The 18,530-nt window shown below is 39.2% G+C and overlaps 1 protein-coding gene across 7 annotated transcripts in view; it reads left to right on the forward strand.

Moving 5' to 3' along the window:
- KLF12 (Kruppel like factor 12) overlaps nucleotides 1-18,530 on the forward strand; it is a 521,123-nt gene that overhangs the window by 182,446 nt on the left and 320,147 nt on the right. The window contains exon 1 of one of the 7 annotated variants that reach the window (XM_043477484.1): nucleotides 3,851-3,942. The exons of the other annotated variants lie outside the window; for them this stretch is intronic. Within the exon in view, the coding sequence (XP_043333419.1) occupies nucleotides 3,910-3,942 (33 nt within the window). The 5' untranslated portion in view covers nucleotides 3,851-3,909. Of the gene's footprint in view, nucleotides 1-3,850; nucleotides 3,943-18,530 lie in introns of those variants that run through there. 7 annotated transcript variants of the gene reach the window in all.

The following is an 18,530-nucleotide window of genomic DNA, read 5'->3' on the forward strand; positions in this document are numbered from 1 at the left end:
CTCCTCTCTTGAACAACTCCCTCCCCATCTAAGATGGAGCCAATTAGCCTGCACAGAGTCTAGACCTACATTACTGTTTTCTTCTTTGAAATGTGTTTTATTCTTACCAGAAAGCCACTGCAAAATGAAGGGGGTGGGCACCAGGGCCAATGGCAGTGGGCATGTGTGGATCGAACCGGGACCCCCTGCATTGGGCGCACAGAGTTTTAGCCACCAGGGAGGCCCCTCCTCTGACTTTTGAAATCACAGATGCAAAACATTCCATAGTTCTGCTTTTTACCTTTTCCTTTTCCCACCTCTTATCTCTCACTACAGGGTCTGGCTGTTTTGCGCAGTTTCTTTTACACTTAGTAATTTAACCTGATTTATTTCTGCTGCTAGGTACACTGATGCCTTTTTCTCTTCTTTCATAAAAGATCCCCTCCTGAATGGAGATGTGGATGTAGAGAAAGGACTTGTGGACAGAGTGGGGGAGGGAGAGAGTGGGATGAATGGATAAAGTAGCATCAACATATATACACTCTCAAGTGTAATATGAATTGCTGGTGAGAAGTTGCTGTGTAGCACAGGGAGCCCAGCCTGCCGCCCTGTGATGACCTGGAGGGATGGGATCCGGGAGGGGAGGGAGGCCCTGGAGGGACGGGATCAGTTCAGTTCAGTTCAGTCTCTCAGTCGTGCCGACTTTTGCGACCCCATGAACTGCAGCACACCAGGCCTGCCTGTCCATCACCAACTCCCGGAGCCTACTCAAACTCATGTCCATGGAGTCGGTGATGCCATCCAACCATCTCATCCTGTCGTCCCCTTCTCCTCCCGCCTTCAATCTTTCCCAGCATCAGGGTCTTTTCCAATGAGTCAGCTCTTCGCATCAGGTGGCCAAAGTATTGGAGTTTCAGCTTCAGCATCAGCCTCCAGTGAATATTCAGGACTGATTTCCTTTAGGATTGGGGCGTGCGTTGGTATGCTCCTTGCAGTCCAAGGGACTTCCAAGAGTCTTCCAACAACCCACCAGTTCAAAAGCATCAATTCGTTTGGCGCTTTCAGCTTTTTTTTGTGTATAATTACAGCTCGATTGCCCTCACTTCGATGTGGTGGTGGTTCTCAGACTGAAACCAACACAACATATTTGAAAAATTTAAAAAAAAAAGCATTTACTCTTGATAGAAGCAAACGTCGAGCTGGAGACAACTGTCTCCATCTGCTGCTAGAAGTATGTGGTAGTGTAATGTGAGCAAGGAGTGCTGTTTTACTAGCTTTTGGTCAGACAGTGCGAACCTAGAGCAAGGGAAAAGCGGATCCCTATCATATTAAACAGGTCTCCCACACTGAAGCGGAGACGGAGTCTTTAGGGCTGTGCAAACCTGGGGCAGGATCTGGGGGGCCAACTTTACGACATTCTGATTCTACAGTTAACATGTCAGTTAGGTCTCATCTGTGGCTTTGAGGGCTATTCATGGGAGATCAAACCAGTCAATCCTAAATTATTTCATAGGAAAAGAAACATGATGCTGAAGCATGAAGCCAATACTGGCCTACCCTGGATGCGAAGAGTCTGAGCTCATTGGGAAAAGAACCCTGATGCTGGGAGGGATGGCGGGCGGGAGGAGAAGGGGACACAGAGGATGAGATGGTTGGATTGCTCCAGCACCGACTCCATGGACATGAGTTGAGCAAGCTCTGGGAACAGGAAAAGTCGCAAGAACTCAGCCCCTATCGTTATTAGCAGATGCACGATCGCCTCTCACACTTTGTCCCTTCACCGATCAATTGATTGATTTAAAACTGGAATGAAATTAAAGGCCACTTCATCTTCCAGACCAAGCCCATGAAACACATACATTCTGGTATATTTCTTTTAAGGCTTTATGAGTTTCCACACATTTTCTGCTCAGATGTGTGGAAACACATGCAAAGGAAACATGGCTGGATACTGCCTGTGTAGTATGGGTACTGTACCCACAGTACCCACAGAATGGGTACTGCTTAAGAACTCTAAGGCGTATCCCCTCTGAGTGTAATTCCAAGTGGAAAAAAAAAAATGAACTGTGCCTAATAAGCTGGCTTAACTGAATGCCAAAAAAAATTTTGCCTTGTGAAATGGAAATTCTGAAGCAAGTTACATAATACTGAGAGAGAAGAAATAGGAGGACTTTTGAGATGTATCCAGATGGGGCAAATGGTGTATTGTAATCGAAACTCTCCAGTCCAGCGATATTTAATTCTGTTTGCTGAGATCCACATGGTCTTGGGGATTTGGAAGCTTTTAGAGGCAACATAAATATTTACTTTATGTTTGCTTAATTTTTAAGTAGTGACATATTTTAACTCAGATCAATTTTTAAAAAGTTACTTGGGTATTGGCCAAGATGGAGTCACCAACAAGTATTCATGTTAATTATTCTGCACATTTGTATCAGCTATAAAGAGGTGAAAGGAGACAATTTCCTCTGGAAAACAATGTTTCTTTAACAGTCTCTTAGTTACTAAGAATAATGGAGCCAGCTACTTCAGCTGAAACATTTGTGTCTTCTCTTTGGGATATTCACTTTGCTTTTAAACCAGTTTCTGCCATTTTCCCCCACCCTTCTCTCCCTGTTTCCTCCCTCTTTTTCTTCTCTCCCTCCTTTATCTTTATGCCGATTTTCATACCTTGTGCCCAGGGTCTGTCAGTAGTGTCATAGTTGGAGTCCTGCCTCTGTTTCTGCACTTCTCCATTTTCGCCTTTCCATGGCTGTTAAAGAGGGGACAAAAGCCAAAACTGTTTTTCAGCTATCACTTTTATTATGTCACTCCACTGATCAAGAGCTTAAAAAAATTGCAGACTCAAGATTTTCTTTTCTTTCCTCCAATGGCAGAATGTTACCAACATGTGCAACATTTTCTAAATCATTTTTTAAAATTGAAGTATAGCTGAAGTGCAATATTATACAAGTTAACCAGTATACAGTATAGGGAGTCACAACTTTTAAAGGTTACACTCCATTTATAAAGTTTTGTCTATGTTCCCTGTGTCATACAACATATCCTTATAGCTTATTTTATAATAGTAGTTTATACTTCTTAATCCCATACCACTATATTGTCTCTCCCTACTTCCCTCTCCACACTGATAACCACTAGTTTGTTCCCTTTATTGGTGAGTCTGCTGCTTTTTTATCTTCACTAGGTTGTTGTATTATTTAGATTGCACATGTAAGTGATATCACCCAGTCTTTCTCTGTCTGACGTATTTCACTAAGCATAATACCTTCCAAGTTCATCCATGTTGTTAAAAATGGCAACATTCCATTCTTTGTGGCTCAGTAGTTTTTCGTTGTATATGTCTACCACATCTTCTTTATCCGTTCATCTGTTGATGGTCATTCAGATTGCGTCCTTATCTTTGGAGTTATTTGCATTATTATAAATAACGCTGCCGTGAACTTTGGGGTTCATGTATCTTTTTGAGTTAGTGTTTTTTTTGTTTTGTTTTTGGATATATCCTGGAGTGCATTTACTGGGTCATATGGTAGATCTAATTTTAGTTTTTTGAGGAACCCATTGTCTGTACCAATGTACATTCCCACCAACAGTATACAAGGGTTCCCTTTTCTCCACTTGCCAACATTTATTTGTTTTCTTTTAGATGATAGTCATGTTAACAGGTATGAGGTAATATTTTATTGTGGTTTTTAATTTACATTTCCCTGGTGATTAGCACCTTTTCATGAGCCTGTTGTTACCTGCATGTCCTCTTTGGAAAATGTCTACTCAGATCTTCTGCCCATTTTTAATTGGGTTACTTGTGTTTTTGATGTTGAGTTGTATAAACTATTTATATATTTTAGATATTAACCCCTTAGCAGTTCTCATTAAGTTTTTGTCTGCTTTTCTTTCAGGATCAATGTGACTCTAGAAACAAATGGATGAATGAATATCCATATGAAGAGGAAAACAATAAAGGTTGGTTAGTCAAATTGAGTAATTGCAGTGGCAGTCCTATTTTGAACATTAATTTGGGGCAATTATTTTCATTAGTGCACTGCTTTGCCTGTGGGGCAAAGGTCAATGCTTAGACACATTCATCTGTCTATAAAGTGTAATTTTTTTTAAACGCCTAAGTATAAAAAAATTACAAAGAAGCTAGACTTTTTTGTGCAAGTCAAGCTATCATCAGTTTCCAAAACCGAAACTGTTTTAAGAATCAACTTTAAAATGATAATTAGAAAATTGAAACTGATCACTGGGACAAAAAAAAAAAAAGCCAGATTTTCCTACCACAAGCATGATATTCATCTCAGCCCTGGATGGCATCTGATTGCTGTCAAATGCTGTCCTCTTTGCACCTGCAGTCTTGGCTTTCTTCAGGGATAGGATAGGATGACAATGAGAGGCTTTTAACTGGCTTTTTCATAGCAAAGTTCAGGTATAAATTGGAGGGTAAAAAAAAAAAAAATGCCAAGAATTTCAATAGTTATCAAGTGCTGGCTATCATTTTGTGGTATTTATTTAAACTTACCTTGTACTGCATACTGGTCGTAATACAAAAATCACACATTAATGCTAAGAAAATGACAATATGTTAAGCCATTTCCATTTCATAAAGGCTGGTACAGAGGCATGTGTACCCTATGTAGCCGCATAGCACATACAATTTAATACTTTCCTCCTTCCATTGCTCCTGCTACTTTCACATAAATGTACATTATGTCTTTCTGCCAGCTCACCTTCACGTGTGTGCATGCTGAGTTGCTTCACTTGTGTCCAACTCTGTGACACCATGGACTCTAGCCCACCATGCCCTCTGTTCATGGAATTCTCCAGGCAAGAATACTGGAGTGAGTTGCCATTCCCATCTCCAGGGGATCTTCCCAACCCAGGGATCAAACCCAGGTCTCTTAAGTCTTCTGTATTGGCAGGTGGATTCTTTACCACTAGGGCCACCTGGGGAGATGGTGCTACTTAAAAATGATTTTCCAGATTATATTTTTCACTTGAAATTGCCTTCTTCCAACTCAACATCCATTCATGATAAGAAATATTAACAAATTACGCCTAGAAGGAACATATCTCAATAAAGGCCATATATGACAGGCCCACAGCTAACATCATGCTCAGTGTTGAAAGTTTGAAAGCTTTTCCTGTAAGATCACAAATAAGGCAAGAGTGACCACTCTTACCACTTACATCCAGTATAGTACTGGAAGTCCTAGCTAGAGCAATCATGTAAGATAAAGAAATAAAAGTTACCTGAATTGGAAAGGAAGATGTAAAATTGTCTTTACTTGCAGATGCCTTGATTTTATATAGAGAAAATTTTAAAGACTCAACCAAAAGACTGATAGATGATCAGTGAATTCAGTAAAGTTGCAAGATACAATATAGGCATATACAAAATTCAGTGGCATTTCTGTAAGCAACAAAATTTCTGAAAAAGAAATAAATTGATTCCACTTAGAGTAGCATCAAGGGCTTCCCTGGTGGCTCAGACGATAAAGTGTCTGCCTACAATGCGGGAGACCCGGGTTTGATCCCTGGGTCGGGAACATTCCCTGGAGAAGGAAATGGCAACCCACTCCAATATTCTTGCCTGGAAAATTCCATGGATGGAGGAGCCTGGTGGGCCACAGTCCATGAGGTCGCAAAGAGTTGGACGCGACTGAACATCTTCGCTTGCACTTTCTTTTCACAGTAGCATCAAACACAATAAAATACTTAGGTATACATGTAACTTAGGAAGTGAAAGATCTCTATGCTGTAAACCACGTGACATGGATGAAAGAAATGGAAGAAGACAAATGGAGAAGTACCTCATGTTTATGGATTGGAAGAATTAATACTGTTAAAATGTTAATATTACTGAAAGCCATCCATAGATACAGTGCATTCCATATCAAGATTCCAGTTACATATTTTATAAAACTGGAAAAAATTTCTGAAATTCATATGGAACCACAGAAGGCCTCAAATAGCCAAAGAAATATGGAGAAAGAAAAAGCAGGGGGGTGGTCTCACATTATTCTTTCTGATTCCAAGTTATACTGTAAAGTTGTAGTCATCAAAACAGCATGACACTTGTAAAACAGAAACCAGCAAATAGACCGGTGGAACAGAATCGAGAGCCCAGAAATAAACTCAAGCATATGTGATCAACTAATATTTGACAGGGGAACCAAGAATACTCAATGGAGAAGATGGTCTCTTCAATAAATGGTGTTATGATACTTGGATTTTCATGTGTGCAAGAATGAAAATGGACCCGTATCTTACACCTGTCACAAACGTTGAATCAATCAATTACAGACTTAAATGTAAGACTTGAGACAAAGAAACTCCTATAAGAAAACATAGGAACAAAATTTCTTGACATAGATCTTGCTAATGTTTTGGATATGACACCTAAAGTACAAGCAACAAAATAAACAAATGGGATTATATCAAACTAAAAAGTTTCTTCACCATAGGAAACCATCAAAAAGTGTAAAGACAACCTACAGAATGGAAAAAAAAAATATTTGCAAACTATATATCTGATAAGGAAGGGTGTAATATCCAAAAATATAATGTACACTTGTTATCAATAGAAAAAGAAAACCCCAAATAACCAAATAAATGGTCAAAAGTCTGAATATGACATTTCTCCAAAGAAGATGTATCAACAGCCGGGTTCATAAAAACATGCTGAATATCATTTAGGCATTTAGGGGAATGCAAATTAAAACTACAGTGATATAACATCACAGACCTTTTAGAATGACCATAATTAAAGAGAGAAGAGACAGTGCTGGTGTGGATGCAGAGAAAAAGGATGTGTGCGCTGGTTGGTAGGATTGTTAATTGGTGCAGTCACTATGGAAATTTTCTGGAAGATCCTCAAGAAATTAAGACCAACTATCATGTAATCCAGCAGTTCCACTTCTAGGGAAATATCTAAAGGTAATAAAAACACTCAACAAAAGATATTTGCACCCCCCAATGATCATTGCAGCATTATTTATAGCAACCAAGATATTGAAACAAACTCTGTGTGTGTCAACAGATGAATGGGTAAATAGGATGTGGGGTGTGTGTGTATATATATGTATGTATATATATAAACACATATAATGGAGTATTAGTCAGTCATTAAAATGAGGAAATCCTACTATTTATGACAACATGGATGGACCTTGAAGGCATTATACTAACTGAAATAAAGACAGATACAAATACTGTGTGATCTCACTTGTATATGGAATCTTTAAAAAAGAAAAAAAGTGCCTTTTTCCTCCCTTGCTAAAATTTCTCCTTTGTAATATTTGTTTCTGGAAAATACTCTAAAAGGGAGTATCAGTTCAGAGATGATACAGGGAGATTTCTGGGTGTGTGATAATGTTCTTTTTTTATGAGCTCATTATTACCTATATAGATGAATTAACTTTGTAAGAACTGATTGTACTGTGTACTTACTTGTATGTGGATTAGTGGTGTGTTTGTAAACTGACTTTAGGGCTTTGGATGTGAAGGCCTGATCTGAAGTGTTTGTCAGTTCCCATGGTGTAAATATTCCCACCGGTTTCAGTGGTTTAAAAAAGAACTTGCAAGATTCTTAAAATTTAACAGTTGGCTCTTATGAGCTGCTGATGAGCTAACTCCAGCAACTACTGATAATTGCATTTATAATGTAAAGATAAACAGTTTTCTATACTCCTAAGACAAATAGGGCAAATGTAAATTCAAATAGTCTCAGCTCATTCCTCTGTCAACATGAAAATCTTCACTCATTGTCATACAAGAAGTTATCACTTTCCTTATATATGAATTTAATACTGTATTTATGTTTTTGTTCAGTTATTTTTATGTTTGAATGGATCAGTGTTAAGTTTTGTACGTTTATACATTTTGACAGTGTCGTTGTATAACTAATTTTATGACAACTGAGGATGATGGCAAAGAGAATCATTATATTAATACTTACCCTGAGGATAAACTGAAGATACTCTCTTGATTAGCTATAATATATTATGTGTGATTCATTCTAAATGATCATGCCTCATAGCTCATAAGTCATGAGTTCAGAAGTCTTTATAGAGGGAGGGACAGTGAGTATTTCACTTAATGTGTTTGTCCCAATGAATTACATTATTTATCTGCTGTTTTTCATATTTTTAAATCTGTGCTTTCAGTTATAGAGGCTTCAGAACAAATTCATTGATACTTGTTTTTAAACCTGCTTGGATCAGGTGGTGTTAGTTTTCATAAGGTCTGATTCAGAGAGAAAATTGCAGCTTGGAAATTTATCTTTTCTATATTTCACATATATTCCCAAGGTCAGTTTTAAGATGACGTTTTTAAAATGTCAGCAGTGGATGCAACATTTCCACTGTCTACATAATTGAAAAGGGATTTGAATATGGCTCTTAAAACTATTTTGTACGTTTCCAATTTGCCAGTGGTGATAAAATCTTGCCAGAGCTACAGAATATGATGTGGTGCCTTTCTGCTTAGGTTCTAACATTTAAATAGCCTGAATAGCATTTGTAAAATTTCTTTTGTGGCCATATCAAGAGTCTTCTAGAAGCAGTCTTCCTTTCCCTTTCCCATCAATGAATCAATAATGTATAAATATATATAGTGTATAAATACATATATTTTATATCTATATAAATTCACATTAAATTCTTTAGTCAGTTTTTAAATTCTTTTTTGTCCCTATACCATCTGCCATTAGATAATATTAAATAAATTCTAAAAAGATTCCAGTTACCATTAATCTCTACTCACATATATCAGCATAAAACCTGGTCTATAAGCTCTTTAGCATATTTTAGCAGTTTCTCTCATTGTAAATGTTTGTGGACCTGACTCCACAGACCTGACTTTGCTCCACTGTTTTCCAGCCATTTCAGTATGTTGCCCAGTACTCTGAGCAGATGGTTCAGAGCAGGTGTCCAGAACATATGCATGTGTATACATTAGTCCGGCTTATCAGAATTCATGTTCAAACTTTTGCTCCAGTGTTGGCAGTGGATAAGTTTGGAAAGCAAGAGGACAAGAGCACACCTTTCTGAGAAAGTTTTAATTCCCTACCAAAATTTTGTTTCATAGCAATGGACAGGTATAATGTGGTTACTTTAAATTTCTTTTCCATAAAGTTTCAAGATGATCTTCACACAAAGTAGAAAACTGTACCAGCAACAAGCCAGTCTTTTCTCCCATTTTGAGCTAAGATGGCATAATTGTTGAGAAAGCCCAGGTTGATATAAGTGAAATGTATTGTCAGCACTGGGCTACTCTGTATTTAGGTAGTCACCTGGACCATAAACATGGAATCAGAAAAAGTGAGGTCTTGCTCTGCAGTTCTTTGTCTGTAGTATCTTGGGCCAGTGACTTCTTTCTGAATTTTAATTATCTGAACTGCAATGTGGAAAAATAACACCTGTCCTGCCTATTTCAAGAGTTGTAATAGGGGTGAAAGGAAATGCTACATATTTGTGAAAATAATTCAGAGCTGTAGAGTCCTAAAGGTGTGGGTGGCGCTTGATACTCTTATTTATATAGGATAAGACAGAGATTCATGACTTTCTTGTATGATGTCACATCAAAGTCAAGTATTTCAAGAGCTGAGAGTGCCCATGAAGGGCATCGAGTCTAACATGTGCTTGATATATGGCTTTCTTCCATAAGAGTTAGTTGGTTACTTTAGCACTGTATCTTGAGTACTCTGTGCAATTTCTTACAACGTGTGGAAGTTCATCCTGTTTCCATGCATACTAGTTATATTAAAAGTTTCTTTCTTGAGCCTAATCAGTAAATTTGATAATGATCCAAACTAATAGGTGTATCTCATATTTATTAAAATATCATCCTTTGTGAGGTCATTCTTCTGTCAAGTCCCTTAACTCTTCACTGTCTAGTTTCTTAGACCTGGGATATAAGAACAAAATGATATACAGGGATTTGAGAAAGATTGTGCCATTATTGAAGTAGGATAAAAAGCTTTATTATTTGAAAAGATGATGCATAACTCATTTAAAAAACACTACAGCATACAAAGCCCCATCACTTCCTTGCCTCATACTTGTTGGCACTTGGTGAGCATTATTGACAGCATCTGTGTGTACATATATACAAGAAAATAGAGATGGTTTTGCAAAAGTAGGACCATATTTATATTTTGCTTCTAATGTAGAGTTATTTTTTGTTTGCTTCTGATGTAATGGAATATTTAGAAACTGGGTTTAAACCAAAGAATTTACTATTTTTAAGTTAATATCCTTTCACCAAAGTGATGCTATTACTTGAGAATTAAGAGAAAGACCAAAAATAAATAATAAATAAATAAACTGCTTTGAATTCTGGTATTTTTGTCTTTTTTAATGACTGAATTTAACTCTAAAGAACATCTTTTGACTTTCTGCTATGAAAGATGGGTAGATTAATGACATTTCTTTTTAACTTGCTTTTCTTTTCTTCTTTTACTGTTTTCTTAAAATTTAGGTTATTAATATTTATTTTCTGATTGCTAACTATAGTTATCAAAACTATTTAGTCTGAATTCTTCTTTTTCTCAGAAATATGGAAACACTGCTTTATTGTCATCTGGCATTTGGTGTCACTGTGAAGCCTGAAGCAAACTGATCTTTGCACTTGTTCTTGTTTTGCTTTTTGTTCAGATGTCCATGGATTATTTTTAGTAAGCTAGAAAGACGTTCAGTAACTTCATCAGTTTTTCTTCTCATTTTTTCTCATTCTGTATCAGTTTTTCTTGGATCTTGCCATTTAACTCTGAGAAGGAGACTCTCTTTTTATGTCCTCATATTTAAATACTGGGCTTCCTTTGTGGCTCAGCTGGTAAAGAATTCACCTGCAATGTGGGAGACCTGGGTTCGATCCCTGGGTTGGGAAAATTCCCTGGAGAAGGGAACGGCTACCCACTCCAGTGTTCTGGCCTGGAGAATTCCATGGACTGAAGAAGGTATCTTTTCCTTTTGTTCTCTTCTTTATTAACTCTAGGTATAACATTTCTCCTTGGTTTCTTGTATCATCTTTAACTATTTTATTTCACTTGAGTGTTCATTCTCATTCAGTATTTTTTCTTGCTATATTTTCAGCCAAATTCTTTGTTATTTTTTAGTTTCTAAAGTGGCTTTTCATCTCTGTAGTGTTTTATAACCCTGTCCATTTATGTTCATCTGATTCAGATATCTTGTATTTTATCATTTGGGCCCTTGTACTTCTTTCCTGAACATTATTTTCTTTTAAAGCAAGAGCCGTTTGTTTAAATTATTACTATTATTATTGGGTCTGTGAAGTGTTGCTTAAATTCTTCATCTGTTTCCTTGGGTAGTTCTTCTCATGATGTTTGTTCTTCATTGGCCTCTTTCTTCCCTTTCTGTCTTGCTTTTGATATTTGCTACTTTTATGCACAGTTTCCTTGTGGCCTGTCTCTGGTTTTTACCCATCTTTGAATGGGGCCAGTAGTTCCCAGTGTGGCAGGTGGTATTGTGGGTAGGGGCACCAATCATTTTGGACAGGAGCCAGCTGTGATGGACAAGTTTGTATGTCAGCTTGACTAGGCCACAGGGTGCCCACATACAGCATTATTTCTGGGTACATCTTGGAGAATATTTCTAGGTGAGGTTGGCATTTCAACCAGTGGACTCAAAAAGCAGATGGTCCTGCCCAGTGTGGTGGGCATCATCTAATCTGTTGAGGGGCCTGAATAAAACAAAAGTGGAGGAAGGAAGGGATTAGTCCCTTCTTAGCTGCTTAAGCTGGGATATTAGCCTTCTGGCCTTGGACTTGGATTCACATGATCCGCTTCCTTGGTTCCCAGGCCTTTGGACTTGGACTGGAATTACACCACTAGATTTCCCAGTCTCCAGCTTGTAGATGCAGATCATGGGACCTCTCAGTCTGCGTAATCACATGAGCCAATTTTTATAGTAAATCATGTGTCTCATATATAGATGTTTTGTGTTCAGGTGCTTAGTCATGTCCAATTCTTTGTGGCCCCATGGACTGTAGCCTGCCAGGCTCCTTTGCCCATGGAATTTTTCAGATGAGACTACTGGAGTGGGGTGCCATCCAGGTGCCATCCTACTCCAGGGAATCTTCACCACCCAGATATCGAACCTCTGTTTCTTGTGTGTCCTGCATTGGCAGGTGGATTCTTTACCATATACCTGCCATACATCACATATACCATATACCTGCCATGTGGTACACATGCCATATATAGACAGACACACGTATACATACATACATACACACATATATCTGTGTGTGTTTATATGTATCTCCTATTCCATTTCTCTGGAGAATTCTCACTAATATAAAATAAGCTGTCAGCATTCTGTGAGTGAAACAAACAAATGCTGCACCAGCTAACTGCGGCATACCCAGTCAGCTCAGGATTTGATTTCCTCCAAGAGAAAGGCAGATGTATCTATTTCTTATCAACACAGAGTAACAATTTGGAAATCCCTAGTTAGACCCTGAAACCAGAAGCTGAACTATAAAGTAGGTACCCCCAGTTACGTGAGTATCCCAGCATTTCTTCAGTCAAAGGAAATAATACATACACAGTTACTGACCTGAAAAGCAGATTTTCCTGAAGTCAAACTGACACAATTGTAATGTGTAAAATTACAATCATGTGTAACATGATATAAAATGATGAAAATGACTGTTTTAATGACAACATAGTAGCTAGCAGACAGTATGCAAATCCTTTAGCATTTTTTCTCATTTAACTTTCACAGTAACTATGTGGACATATAAAATTAACCATCACATCTATGCTGTAGTGTGAATGGGTTTAGTAATCATATACTTAGACTCTGTTATTTGTTAGTTATTGGGCTACAAAGACAAATTATATTTAGACCCTGATTTCAGGGTTACATCATCTCAGGAAAAGGCAAATAAGTTATTACAATCTTGATATGATTAGTGCTATGATTTAGTGAATCCTAGGGAGTTGATGTGAGCCATAGAAGGCTTCACTGGTGAAGTGACCTTTGATCTGGGCCTTGAATGATGATGTCACATTGACTGGAAGAAATAGAAAAAAGTCATAATATCCTGTTTAAAAATAAAAAATTCTAAGTAAATATAAAAGTATATTGTCTCTCCTTTGGGCACAAAAGTGCCCTGCATTATCTCCTTTTAGAGTTAAAGGTAAATGTGATATTCAGTGATACTATTCAGTATTTCAACCAAAATCTATTGAGGCTCACTTGTGTGTCTAAATGATTTTTTCTTTCTCTCCACCTCTGTCTCTCTCCTGTTACGTCTGCCTCTCTCACATTTTCATTCTCTGGCCTTTTGATTATAGTGGCTCTTCAGCTAAGCTTTATGTCATCCTATTTAGAGCACATTACAAAAGTAGTTTACATAATGTATTTTGCCAGAAATTTTCAGGAGTGATCATAAAAATGATATGAACTTCTTTTAAACATAACCATTTCAGTTGAACAGTTTTGATTTAATGAGAACATCAGAGTATTAAAGCAACAGGGTGATTGTTGAAAACATTTGTTGAAATATAACATCTATCTGGTTAATTTTGTTATTCTCAACATGTGTGCATTTTTTTTAAAAAAAGTGTAGCCTCCTTCACTTTTCCCCTGTTGATGTTAGCTGAGAATTAATTTCTTACTGTTCTCGAAAGAGACACTTGTTTAGTAAAATCATGAATAATTATTGACTCAACAATGAGAGTGGTTCTTTACCTTATACATAATTTAGCCCTTCAGTATAATTTATGCCCTAATAGAAGTAAAACTTACAAATATTACAGTTTAAGAGTCAACTGGTTACTTATATTCACCATGCTTTGTTTTCCTGGAATTTTAGATCTGGTACCAAATTCTGTATCAGGCAAGGTTTACTCAGAGAAATCGAACCACGGGAGTGGTAGAGAAAATGGGATTTATTACGAGCATTTGACCATATCTATTTGTAGACATTAGTTGAGCAAGTTAGGCATGGTTGTTGCTTCTGTGTTTTGGATATTAGACCTAAATCCACAGGGCAAGCAGTCAGCAAATAAGGTGCAGGAGAATGGGGGTGAACCAGAAGCCCTGAGGATGAGCTGAGTCCACACAGACTTCTCGCTGCTCCCTAGGCTCTAACCTCCAGGATGCTCTGGACCACAGGGGAAGCGGGCGCCTTCCTGAGTCGGACATATCAAGGTCGAGAATCAGATAAGCTGATGGAGAGCCTGTAGGCCGGCCCGCCCCGAGGCGCAGAGTGACAGTGGGCGTGCACTGCACCCACGTCTAGAGCCCTGGAGCCGTCTTCCTCCTGTAATGAGAACAGGGGGGCTGCTGCCCCTCTGCCTTCTTGAGTCCCACCAACATGTCCCTTGTAACCCAGGGGCGGTGCTGGCAATGTAACCCAGGAGAGCTCAGCCAAGCTGTGACGGTTCATAACGGTTCATGGACTGCTGAGTCCCTTTGCCCATTCTCTCCATTTTCCTGCAGGAGTCTCCTTCCCAACCGTTCCCAGTACTTTCTGAGTATTGGACGCCATCTATCTTTTCTGATTCCTGCCTTCTTAGTTGTTACTTCCGTTCCTGTCCAAGGACTGGAAGCACTGGACCTGGGACCCAGGCTTGTAGTGGAGATAACCTTCCACACAGAAAAGTCTCACCAGCTCTGGACAGCCACCTCCCTGGAGTCACTGTTTTTGAGCTCTGCCCATCTTTTGAGAAACAATAGGATCTCTGCTCATCTCTTGAGGAACTGCAGGATCCTTTGTGGCCTCATGGGGTACATGACCAGTTTTGGGGGCTTCCCTGGTGGCTCAGAGGTTAAAGCATCTGCCTGCAATGCGGGAGACCTGGGTTTGATCCCTGGGTTGGGAAGATCCCCTGGAGAAGGAAATGACAACCCACTTCAGTATTCTTGCCTGGAGAATCCCTGGACAGAGGAGCCTGGTGGGCTACAGTCCATGGGGTCTCAAAGAGTCGGGCACGACTGAGTGACTTCACTTTCACTTTCTGCTTCCTGTATTTTGATTGTTCATCTATGATGTCAGAGAATGGTCAGGCTTAGCCCAGGACCATGTGCCGATAGGGAGCTTTGATTGAGAGCATAGGAAGATCAGATATACCTTGAGAAAGAGGGGAGATTCTGATTTTATGCATGGTGAAATTAAGTGGGGTATCTGGATATTAGGGGTTTTTCCAGGTGGTTCAGAGTAAAATTATGAGCAGGAATGAGATGGAGACATCATACTCAGAGGGAATGAAGAATACCAGGGACAGTGTAGGTTAGAGGTGAAATTGACAGGCAGTAACTAAACACAGTTTCTGGGGAGCAGCTTAGGACCAGGCATGTGTTAATTCACACTGAGTTCAGGAACCAGCAGGCATTAACACTGAGGGAAGAACACGGTGGGTTATTACAGGGCAAAGGGTAAAACTGATGGGACTGCAGAAATGGGAGCATGCTGGCATCAAGGACGGTGGAGCCTTCTGGACAGACTGGGAGGCCAAGTGGCTCTCTTTCCTACATGTCAACTCTCCAGTGTTGGGGAGGCTTCCTCGAGGTCTGTGTCGAGCCATGGTGTGGAGCCAAGAAATCCTGTACAGTGGACATTCCTGGAACAGGAGTAGAGGAGAACATTTAGTGAGGTGGGTGAAGGTCAACAGGAGAAAAGTATTAGCTTTTTACTGAGCTTGAGGGGGAGAAAAGAAAAGCTTTTGGAAGTAACCTGCCTTCAATTCCCAAAATTCCACCCATAACCCAGGACAGACTTGATTCTGATTTGTGGTTTAGAGGGAGTTCAGAAGAAGCATTCTAATCAGATAGAGAGTAAGAGCAATTTGTTGTTTTTCAGGTGCTCAGTCGTGTTCAGTTGTTTGTGATCCCTTGGACTGCAGCATGTTAGGCTTCCCTGACCTTCACCATCTCCCAGAGCTTGCCTAAACCCATGTCCTTTGAGTCGGTGATGCCATCCAATCATCTCGTCCTCTGTCGTCCCCTTCTCCTGCTACCTTCGGTATTTCCCAGCATCAGGGTCTTTTATAATGAGTCAGCTCTCTACATCAGGTGGCCAAAGTATTGGAGTTTCAGCATCAGTCCTCCCAGTGCATGTTCAGGACTGACTTCCTTTAGAATTGACTGGTTTGATCTCCTTGCTGTGCAAGGGACTCTCAGGAGGCTTCTCCAACAACACAGCTCAAAAGCATCAATTCTTCAGTGTTCAGCCTTCTTTATGGTCGAACTCTCACATCCATACATGACTATTGGAAAAACCATAGCGTTGACTAGATGGACCTTTCTTGGCAAAGTAATGTCTCTGCTTTTTATTGTGTTGCCTAGGTTGATCATAGCTTTTCTTCCAAGGAGCAATGATCTTTTGATTTCATGGCTGAAATTAACCATCTGCAGTGATTTTGGAGACCAAGAGCAATTAGGTTTCTAAAAAAACAGTTCAGATATTGGTAGAACATACCAGTTTATATTTTTGCATTTATAAGGTACGTGTGTCGGGGGGGGGGGGTGGGCAGGGGAGAGGTTGATTGATTCTAGTTTATGGGTTGATGGTTGCTAGATTTTTTTCTGAGTTTTAGTTACTTTTTAAATTTAATCACTGCATTACTTTTAAACTGAACTGTAGGTGAAATTCACATTCCTTAAAGACCAGGATCACACAAATTGAGACACACTGCCTGCTTCTTCCCTTTGTGAACTCAGTTCTTTCCATTGGTGACTGCTTTTCATGGAAATTAATGTTGCTGACCTTTAGTTGGACATCACCAGATTTTACCATCACCAGATGGTAAAATATTGGAAATCAGATTGATTATATTCTTTGCAGCCGAACATGGAAAAGCTCTATACAGTCAGCAAAAACAAGACTGGGAGCTGACTGTGGCTCAGATCATGAACTCCTTACTGCCAAATTCAGACTGAAATTGAAGAAAGTGGGGAAAACCACTAGACCTTTCAGGTATGACCTAAAGCAAATCATTCATGATTATACTGTGGAAGTGACAAATAGAATCAAGGGATTAGATCTGATAGAGTGCCTGAAGAACTATGGATGGAATTTTCTGACATTGTACAGGAGGCAGTGATCAAGACTCCCTAAGAAAATGAAATGCAAAAAGGCAAAATGGTTGTGTAAGGAGGCCTTGCAAATAGCTGAGAAAAGAAGAGACGCTAAACAACAAGGGAGAAAAGGAAAGATATACCCATTTGAATGTAGATTTCCAAGGAATAGCAAGGAGAGATAAGAAAGCCTTCCTCAGTGATCAGTGCAAAGAAATAGAGGAAAACAATAGAATGGGAAAGACTAGAGATCTCTTCAAGAAAATTAGAGATACCAAGGGAACATTTCATGCAAAGATGGGCACAATAAAGGACAGAAATGGGATGGACCTAACAGAAGCAGAAGATATTAAGAAGAGATGGCAAGAATACGCAGAAGAACTATACAAAAAAGATCTTCATGACCCAGATAATCACGATGGTGTGATCAGTCACCTAGAGTCAGATATCCTGGAATGCAAAGTCAAGTGGGCCTTAGGAAGCATCACTACGAGTAAAGTTAGTGGAGGTGATATAATTCCAGTTGAGCTATTTGAAATCCTAAAAGATGATGCTGTGAAAGTGGTACACTCAATATGCCAGCAAATTTGGAAAACTCAGCAGTGGCCACAGGACTGGAAAAGGTCAATTTTCATTCCAATCCCGAACAAAGGCAATGCGAAAGAATGCTCCAACTACCACACAATTGCACTCATCTCACATGCTAGTAAAGTAATGCTCAAAATTCTCCAAGCCAGGCTTCAACAGTACAGGAACTGTTAACTTCCAGATGTTCAAGGTGGATTTTGAAAAGGCAGAGGAACCGGAGATCAAATTGCCATCATCGATTGAATGATCAAAAAAGCAAGAGAGTTCCAGAAAAAATCTTACTTCTGCTTTATTGACTACACCAAAGTCTTTGACTATGTGGATCACAACAAATTGTGGAAAATTCTGAAAAAGGTGGGAATACCAGGCCACCTTATCTGCCTCCTGAGAAATCTGTATGCAGGTCAAGAAGCAACAGTTAGAACTGACCATGGAACAACAGACTTGTTCCAAATTGGGAAAGGAGTACATCAAGGCTGTATATTGTCACCCTGCTTATTTAACGTATATGCAGAGTACATAGTGAGATATGGTCAGGTGGATGAAGCACAAGCAGGAATCAAGATTGCCGGGAGAAACATCAGTAACCTCAGATATGCAGATTACACTGCCCTTCTGGCAGAAAGTGAAGAAGAACTAAAGAGCTGCTTGATGAAAGCAGAAGAGGAGAGTGAAAAAGTTGGCTTAAAACTCAACACTGAGAAAACTAATATCATGGCATCTACTCCCATCACTTCATGGCAAAAGATGGGGAATCAGTGGAAACAGTGAGAAACTTTATTTTCTTGGGCTCCAAAATCACTGCAGATGGTAACTTCAGCCATGAAATCAAAAGATGCTTGCTTCTTGGAGAAAAGCTATGACAAACCTAGACAGCATATTAAAAAGCAGAGACATTACTTACCAAGAAAGGAA

Source organism: Cervus canadensis, chromosome 9 (assembly GCF_019320065.1).
Source record: "Cervus canadensis isolate Bull #8, Minnesota chromosome 9, ASM1932006v1, whole genome shotgun sequence".
Taxonomy (NCBI): Eukaryota; Metazoa; Chordata; class Mammalia; order Artiodactyla; family Cervidae; genus Cervus; species Cervus canadensis.